The following is a 9,590-nucleotide window of genomic DNA, read 5'->3' as shown; positions in this document are numbered from 1 at the left end:
GTTGATTCCTAGCATCCACATGGTGGGTCACAACTTTCTGCAACTCCAGTCTCAGGGGATCTAACTAACACCCTCTCCTGACCTTCACAGGCACCAAACATACATGCGGTTCACAGACACTGATGCATGCAACACACACACACACACACACATAAAATTAAATTAAATGATAGGATTTTGGTTCATACAGTCTCACTATGTTACTCAGGCTCACTTTGAATTTGTGAGCTCAAGCCCTTCTTATGCTTCGGTCTCTAAGCTAGTTGAAATTAGAGCTACGCACCACCGTTCTCGGCTCCATAAGAAAGGTTCTGAGATTTATCTATGTCGTCTTTATTATTATTATTATTATTAGACAGAATTTTGCTATGCACCCCTGGCAGATCTGGCAGTCATGATTTAGCCCAGGCTAGCTCATCCTACCTCAGCTTCCCAAGTGATGAGATTGCATGTGTGTGCTATTGTACTTACCTCTTGGAGGTTTAGTTTTGTTTCAATGTTACTATTTTTAGGGGGCTGGAGAAATGGCTCAATGGCTAAGAAGACTGGCCACTCTTGCAGAGGACCCTAGCTCAAGTCCTAGCTCATAGGTTCATAGTTATCTCTAACTTCAATTCCAGGGGATCTGATGGCCTCTTATGACTTCCATGGGGACCAGTTACACACATGTTGAGCATTCATTCAATAAAAATAAATAGATTTTAAAATATTTATTTATTTATTTATTTATTTATTTATTTATTTATTTATTTTGAGACAGGGTTTCTCTGTGTAACAGCCCTAGCTGTCCTGGAATTCACTCTGTAGTCCAGGCTGGCCTGGAACTCACAGAGATCTGCCTGCCTCTGCTGCCTCCCGAGTGCTGAGATTAAAGGCATGCTCCACCACTGCCCGGCTAAGTTTATTTATTTCTAAATTATGTGAATAGCTGTGTGTCTGAGTATGGACATGTGTATGTAAGTGAGTGCCTATGAAATTCAGAAGAGGGCTCAGAACCCCTGGAGCTGGAATTACAGGTTTTTGTGAGCTGCCTGACTTAGGTGCCGGCAACCAAACTTATGTCCTCTGCAGGAGCAGTGTGGCCTCTTTTTTTTTTTTTCGGGCAGGGGGAGGGGTTCGAGACAGGGTTTCTCTGTACCTTTGAAGCCTCTCCTGGAGCTATATCTTGCAGTGTGCACTCCTAACCACTGAGCTATCTCTCCTGCCCCATGATTGTTTTCACCTTTGCGTTTAAAATTTATTTATTTTTATTTTATATGAGCAAATGTTTTGTCTGAATGTATGTCTCTTCACTGTTTGTTTGTTTGTTTGGTGCCCCAGAGACCAGAAAAGGATGATGGATCTCTTAGAACTGGAGTTATAGACAGTTATGAGCTGACATGTGCGTGCTAATAATTGAAAACTTGGGTCTTCGGTAAAAGAAGCTGGTGCCCTTAACTGCTCAGCCATTTCTTTAGCTCCCTGCTCCATGCTTGGCTTTTTATTGATCTAGTCTTACTTTTTGGCAGTGTTCAGGTTTGATCCCACCACCTTGTGAATGGTAGGTACTTTTCCAATAAACTACCCCCCCAACCCTCTTTTCTTTTCATGCTGAGAAGGATTCCATTGTATGGTTGAACCATGGTTATGCCACAGTGTGTTTGCTAACCTCTCTGATGAAAGCGTGAAAGGAGAAGTACTGTCATGGGTGATCTTATAGAGCAGCCAAATCGTTAACCACGGTCGCAGGGTTTTATGAGTACTTTTTACAATGGTTAAATCATGGGTGTGTAGCTCAGAAACTAGAGAGATGACTCAGTTGTAAAGAGTTCTTGTTGCTCTTGCAGAGGACCTGGGTTTGGTTTCGAGCACCAACAAGGTGGCTTAAAACTGTCTGTATCCCCAGTTCCAGGGGATTCCATGTCCTCTTCTGGCCTCCATAGGTACCAGGTGCACACATGTTTGTATACACATAAAATAAAATAATTTTTTTCAAGACAGGATTTTCTCTGTGTATCCCTGGTTGTCCTGGAACTCACTCTGTAGACCAGGCTGTCCTTGAATTCAGAGATCTGCCTGCCTCTTCCTTCCGAGTGCTGAGATTAAAGTCGTGCATTCACTACCACCACCTGGCTTTTCTACCTTTCTACCCCTTCCTAATTTCTTTCTTTCTTTCTTTCTTTCTTTCTTTCTTCCTTCCTTCCTTCCTTCCTTCCTTCCTTCCTACCTATCTACCCACCCATTCATTTCTTTCTTTATCTATCTATTTACTTACCTATTTATTTGACAGAATCTCTTGGCTGAACAGGAGCTCTCTGTGTAGAACATGCTGTACTGTGGTGTGCACCACAACTTCCGGGCTTCAAAAATATAATTTTAGGAATGGCTAAAGTCTAAGTCTTAATTCAGTCACCAAATGACTAGGTAACTTTAGACAAATCACGTCCTCAGTGGTCATTTTTGGCTGTAACACCTAATTGTGAATCTCCAAAATTCCACTCCAAAATTCCACTCGGATTCCAGGATAGATGAGGCTCTATCAGCAGCGGAATCGCTAAACGAAGTAGTTTGGTCTTCGTGGCTCACCGTAGACACCGCCTCCAGAAGCAGTCAGAGGCTCCGCCCCCAGCGCTCCGGACGGCGCGAAAACCCAATTGACAAGAACTCCCGCCGAAGCCCCAAGGCCTGAGCAGCGTTCGGTGTGTGGCGCCCACCGCGGCCCGGAGCTCGAACCGCTGAGTCTGGAGCGCCTACCTCGGGGGCACTGTGTACTGTGCAGCCGCCCCCGCGGTGCCTGCACCCGCGCTTTCTCGACGTCTCAGAGCTTGGCTCGACGGCCCTGGGCCCAGCCTCTCACTCGCGTCCGGCCGGTGGGCTCTGGGGGACCCGTGGCGGCCCCCGCGGTCCCCGCATCTTGCTCCCACTGGACCGGCCGTCTCTATGGCCTCCAGTCAGGCTGCGCCGGACCGCTGGAGGTCCTAGGATCCGGGGCTCTGGGAGGCAGGGATCATGGTGGGGGTCCTGGCCATGGCGGCGGCTGCAGCTCCTCCTCCAGTAAAGGACTACGAGATTGAGGTGAGAGGGACGATCTGTCAAGTTTCTTTCTGCCTGCGTCGGGGAATAGTGGCGTGGGGGTGGTGGGAGTCCTGCTTGCTTCTGGGATGGGGAAAGGAGTGATGTGATGATCCACAGCTCCAATTTGGTGTGGGATGGTTGTCTCGGGGTGTCGTGCTAATTTTAAAGAAAATTTCAGACTCGGTGTAAGATCAGGGTTTAAAAACCACAGTTCCCGGGTCCTGAAACATTAGTGGAATGACATGTCATCAAGGATCTCAGATTCAAGTTCTTTGTTCGTGATGTGGGATCATAGAACGGCGAAAAAGATAACAGCTTTAAATTCAGTTAGTCCGTACAAATACCTGTCCTAGGAATTCCACTTAGAATGTCATTTAAGAATCTAGCGAGCCGGGTGGTGGTGGCGCACGCCTTTAATCCCAGCACTCGGGAGGCAGAGGCAGGCGGATCTCTGAGTTCGAGGCCAGCCTGGTCTACAAGAGCTAGTTCCAGGACAGGCTCTAGAAACTACAGGGAAACCCTGTCTCGAAAAACCAAAAAAAAAAAAAAAAAAAAAAAAAAAAATTAAAGAATCTAGCGAGGAGGGGGCTGGAGAGATGGCTCAGAGGTTAAGAGAAGTGACTGCTGTTCCGGAGGTCCTGAGTTCAATTCCCAGCAACCACATGATGACACACACCCATCTATAATGAGATCTGGTGCCCAGAACACTATATACATAATAAATAAATTTAAAAAAAAAGAATCAAGCGAGGTACTTGAGTTAAGAGTCTTTGTGGCACATTAGGTGTTCTGTATTTACCATGTTTCAGAGAATACACTAAGTTGGGGAGAGTGCTTAATATGGGAAGCCCTGATTTCCAGAAAGAAAGAAAAATACACTAAGCAACCATAATGATATTCTATGCCATTAAGAGTTAAGAGAGCTGGGCGGTGGTGGTGCACTCCTTTAATCCCAGCGCTCAGAGGCAGAGGCAGGTGGATCTCTGTGAGTTCGAGGCCAGCTACAGATCTAGTTCCAGGACAGCTAGGACTGTTACACAGAGAAACCCTGTGCCCTAAAAAGGTGGTTAGGATCTTCTAGTATATGGCTGGTATCTGTATGTAGATACAGAAATCCCCAAGCTGCATTCGGACCTACTGATCTCTTGTCACCACTTTGCGAGTGCTGGATTTACGGGCTTGTGCCTCCTTAGCTGCCATGGTTTTTATACACCACATCTCACACTAGCATTCTAAGGAATATGTCTGCTGCCTTGGAAGCGAGCTAAGATGTGTGTTCACTTAAATTCTCTTTTTTTTTGCTGTTGTTTTTGTTCTTCGAGCAGCCACGTGGGTGCTGAGACTTGAACCAGGGTCCTCTGGAAGAGCAGAAAGTGCTCTTAACCCCTGAGCCATCCCTCCAGCCCCAGCGCGTGAATATTTCTACTTCTTACAGTTCTTCAGTCGTTACTGTGCCCTGATTATCCTCAGCCATGCTCCTTTCCAGGGAAAGTTGCTGGTTTGCGTGCTTCTCTGTAGTTACAGCTCTGTTGGGATCAATCCTACTCACAGAGTCACGTCAAACCAAGGGGAACAGGCAAGAAAGGAAAATGAAAAAAAAAGAGAGTAAAAGAAAGTTCTGTAAAATTAATCCCCTGTCGTTTTTCTCTTTAATTCGCTCAAAAATTCTAACTCTTAATTTTTAGAATCAAGCAACTGTTTTTTTTTAAATATTTATTTATTTATTATGTATACAATATTCTGTCTGTGTGTATGACTGCAGGCCAGAAGAGGGCACCAGACCTCATTACAGATGGTTGTGAGCCACCATGTGGTTGCTGGAAATTGAACTCAGGACCTTTGGAAGAGCAGGCAATACTCTTAACCTCTGAGCCATCTCTCCAGCCCCTCAAGCAACTGTTTTTGACTGCAGTTTTTTCTCTAAGTCAAGGGAACTATTTGGCTTATCTCGGGTGTAAAGCACTCTGGGTATTGAATTATTTGATTTTGTGATGGTCAGGTTTATCAGTCTTTGGCTTATGGTTTCTGCTTTTGGTACACTTCTTAGAAAGTCTACTTTTTAATAGTGGTATTTACTCTTTATTATGGTAATATTAAATTTATAAAATTAAAATATTTATAAAATTAAATATTAAAAGTCCTATTAATAGGACTTTTTACATATCTTTGCATAATAACCCTGTGATAAGGTATTATTATTTCTATGAACCATGATTGAGTTCCAGGACAGACCAACAGTGAGACTTTTAGACTCCAAATAATAATAATAGATAAATAAGATTTCAGAAATTTGTGGGCCACCATACCTGATCTGTGGGAAAATCTTACATCTGGGCTTATGGCACACACCTTTAATATTAGCACTCTGGGGCCAGGGACCAGTGGATCTCTGTGAGTCTGAGGCAAGCCTGGTCTGCATATCAAGCTCTAGGGCAACCAGGGCTATGTAGAGAGACACTGTTTCAAAAACAAAACAAAATAATTGAAAAGTAGGCTAAATTAGTTTTGTTTGTTTGATTCAGGTTTTTGTGTGTGTGTGTTGGGGGGGTAGTGGTGGTTTCAAGACAGGGTTTCTCTGTAACAGCCCTGGCTGTCCTGGAACTCACTCTGTAAACCAGGCCGGCCTCAAACTCACAGAGATTCACCTACTTATGCCTCCCAAGTGCTGGGATTAAAGGTGTGTGCCACCACTGCCCAGCTTAACTCCCAGTTTTAAAAAAGCAATTTGCTTAAGATTTCCTGACTAGTAGATGTCAGGGCTGGTACCTGAACTTAGATCTGACTTGAATGTCTGTTGTGTGGTGCTTCTGACACCATGTCAAAACTTTATAGAAAATAATAATAGATCTTTTTCATTTGTTATTTCAACATGTATAGTATTGCTTGTATTTTATGTCATTTATCTAACTGGCCAGAATTTGTCCCACTGTCACCTCTTCCTCTTTTGCCTGTTAATTTGAATGTTACTTTTACCACTTAACAAGTTCTTTTAAAAAATTATTTGCGGCCGGGCGGTGGTGGCGCATGCCTTTAATCCCAGCAGTCAGGAGGCAGAGGCAGGCGGATCTCTGAGTTCGAGGCCAGCCTGGTCTACAAGAGCTAGTTCCAGGACAGGCTCTAGAAACTACAGGGAAACCCTGTCTCGAAAAACCAAAAAAAAAAAAATTATTTGCTACGTTTTAAATTTATTATATATGCAAGGGTCAGCATATGTGTGAAGGTCAGAGGGCAACTTGTGGGAAGAGGACCTCCCTTTTTACCATGATCCTGGGGATTGAACAAGGTCATCGGGCTTGGTGGCACATACCTTTGCCTGCTGAGCCGTGTCAAGGATCCCCTTGTCTGGTTCTGCTTTTCAGACACACTTCATTGAGCTTCTTGCCTACTTGTGCAGCATCAGTACTATGCTTTTAACCATGGTAGCTTTGTTAATTCATTTGAATTTTCTCAAAATAAAATTCTCGTTACTTGTTCTTAAAAATAATGTTTTTGTTATTTTGGCAGATATATTTTATCAAATAAGCTGAGAAGTTAAAGATTGGTAGTAGGATGGAAATATAGCTTAGGGGTAATTTATTTTTAATATTGTAAGACGGGGTTCAGTGAAGCAAAAGACAGAAAATGTTGAGGGCTGAAACAGTAGCTCAATTGGCAGAGTGCTTGTACCACATGGAGTGAGTGGGATGCATATGGAAACTAATGGAGTTGCTTGTTTTTGAGACAGTCTTATATAGACTAGGCTGGCCTCAATCTCAGAGATATCTGCCTTTCTCTGTCTCCTGAATGCTGGGATTAAAGGCATATGTGGCCATGCCCAGCCAATAATTATTTTGTAACCAATATAGTAGTATGCATTTTCAGTTATGCAAGTTAGTGATACATTTATAAACTCATTCTCATCATTTTGCTTTTTTTTTTTTTTTTTTGATTTTCGAGACAGGGTTTCCCTGTAGTTTCTAGAATCATTTTGCTTTTATATACATATATCGTAGTCACTGTTTTCTTGCTGTGTAAAGAGACACCGTGACCGAGGCAACTTAAAAAAGAAAACATTTCATTGGGTATCGTTTACAGTTTCAGACGTTTAGTCCATTGTCATGTCAGGGAGCATAGCAATTCTCATGGTGCTTGGAGCTGTAACTGAGAGCTACATCCTGATCTGCATGTCAAGAGAGAAAGAGACTGGGCCTGGCATGGGCTTTTGAAACCTCAAGGCCTACCCCCAGTGACATATTCTCCAAAGAATTCAAATATATGAGCCTGTAGGGTCATTCTTATTCAATCCACCACAATGTATCTTCTTAATTTAGTGGCTTTCTAGGGCAAGTTTAAGGGTCTTTATAAGTATTTTATGTTATTTAGAATTGTTTGTTTGAGTTCTCATCCTGTAGCCCAGGCTGGCCTGGACTGTGTGCAACCTAGGAGGCTTTTCTGTTTACTGTAGTCCTCCTGCCTCAGCTTCCAAGGTACTGGAAATAGAGGTATGAGTCACCATGTCTAGCCCTTGTTTATAGTTAACATCTACAATACACATAGAAACAAAATAAGAAATAATGCCTTTCTAAAGATAGGCTTAGTCATTCTGATCTAATAAATTCAGAACAGTAAGGTATTTCCTTGATCTAGTAGCAAGGTTGTTTCATACCATTCACACATAGTCAAGAAAACAAATATAGATCATAGAAAATCAGACCAGTTAGTTTTCCCAATGCTACCCTACAGGTTTCATAATTCAAATCCCCTTTACTCTAAGGTAAACTAATGAAACTTTTAGAAGATACATGTACAGCCCAAAATGGGACCATTATTGTTAGTGAGCCAGCAGCCAGATGAGTCCCAGTCATACTCAAGATGCATCAAAAGTCTGTTTGCTCTAGGGATATAGAGAGCAGTGTTAAATCTATGTCAATCCATGTTCAAGTAGAGTCTACTTTTAGAAGCTGGTTATTTTTTTCCAGTTATGACATTGATTTTTTTTTCAAACAGTGTCTCATGTAGCCTTGACTGTCTTCAAACTCACTAAATTCATCATGAGCTTCTGATGCTCCTGCCTCTATCTTCTCAGTCCTGTGATTGCAGGCACGTGGCACCACGCTTGGTTTTACCTAATGGTGGGAACCAAATCTAGGGTTTTCTGCATGCCTAGGCAGTTATTCTCTCCAGCCCTAGTTATGACAATGAAAATTTTGTTTTCCTTGATAGTATCATCTTGTTTGTGGTTGTCTACCTTGAGCCTTTTGTCTCTTCCTAGCAGCCAGTGCTTTGCCCAGTCTTCATCAGCCATACCTGGGCTCGTTGTAATCTCTGTTTAGCTTGCCTGGGTGCAAGTATCACTGCTGACTACAAGTGGCTAACACAAACTTGACTGTCCTTAGTGTCATAAGCATCTTGATTCTGTGAGGGTAATGACTTCTGTAGGCAATGACTTATAGTAGAAAATTAAAACAGTAGCCTTGTGGCAAGTGGTTTTTGGTGGTCCTGGGATTCTTAAATAAATATTTCTTAGAGATACTTGGAATGATGTGTTTATTTTTTATTTTTAGATTTATTTATTATGTATACAGTGTTCTGCTTGCATGTAAGCCTGCAGGCTGGAAGAGGGCACCAGATCTTGTTACTGATGGTTGTGAGCCACCATGTGGCTGCTGGGAATTGAACTCAGGACTTTGGAAGAACAGCCAGTGCTCTTAACCGCTAAGCCATCTCTCCAGCCTGATGCTATTTTTACCAGAGAGTAAAGCAGAATGGATTGTTTGTAGGGGTCCTACCCTGTTTAACAAGAGCCTTTGAGGGCCAGCCCCAAGGCCCTCTCAAGGTTCAGAGAGGAAACAGCCACCAGCAAAGGATAGCTGAAGATGAATGTGCCATGCTTTTCCGACTCAGTTTCTTTATTGTTCTGCTTCCACTCCAATTTTTCTGTCTTACTTTGAATTCTTCCTAGCTTCTTCTTTTAGTTTCTTTCCTCTAGCCTCAAAACTCTTCTTACAGGAGCCTTGAAGAGATAAAAAAATTACAAGTTACCTCTCCTTGGTCAAAAGCACATCCATAGGGTAAGTGATTAGGAGTTGAGTCATTGCCATGGCAACATAAGAGCTTCAGGGTTTCAGGAGTAAAACTGTAACTAGACAGGGAGGCACAGTGCCCAGTGACAAACTTTGAGACATAGGTCTATTGTTAGCAGACCGGCAAGTGAAGAATTGGCATGCTTTTCTTAGGGTGCTTTGTGTAGTAACCGTGGTTGGACATTGTGACTGATCTTGAGCATAGCTGTAAGGTTTTAAAGTTATGATATATTTACAAAAAGCCTTTAGTCTAGTTTGAACTTGCTTTGAATTGAAAGTGAGCTAATTGTATGCAGTTAGTCTAAGCAAAAGAACAAAGCAGGTTTTTAAATGTCTATGGTCCTCATGGGACAAATAGATCTAGTTATAAAGCATGTCCTAATATATGCTATATATCAAAATTATACAGCCAAATGAAAAGTCATCTTCCTGACCACCCACAGATATATGTGCCCATAAGATTGAGATGCAATC

At 42.6% G+C, this 9,590-nt stretch overlaps 1 protein-coding gene across 1 annotated transcript in view; it reads left to right on the top strand.

Moving 5' to 3' along the window:
• The first annotated feature begins 2,949 nt into the window (after positions 1 to 2,949).
• Atad5 (ATPase family AAA domain containing 5) overlaps positions 2,950 to 9,590 on the top strand; it is a 50,606-nt gene continuing 43,965 nt past the window's right edge. Inside the window, exon 1 of the mRNA XM_038327538.1 lies at positions 2,950 to 3,054. Coding sequence (XP_038183466.1) covers positions 2,989 to 3,054 — 66 coding nt within the window. The 5' untranslated portion in view covers positions 2,950 to 2,988. The remainder of the gene's footprint in view (positions 3,055 to 9,590) is intronic.

The sequence above is a fragment of the Arvicola amphibius genome, chromosome 4 (assembly GCF_903992535.2).
Source record: "Arvicola amphibius chromosome 4, mArvAmp1.2, whole genome shotgun sequence".
NCBI classification, from domain to species: domain Eukaryota; kingdom Metazoa; phylum Chordata; class Mammalia; order Rodentia; family Cricetidae; genus Arvicola; species Arvicola amphibius.
Note: the sequence above shows the minus strand (reverse complement) of the source record. Positions and strands in the feature narration are given on the sequence as shown.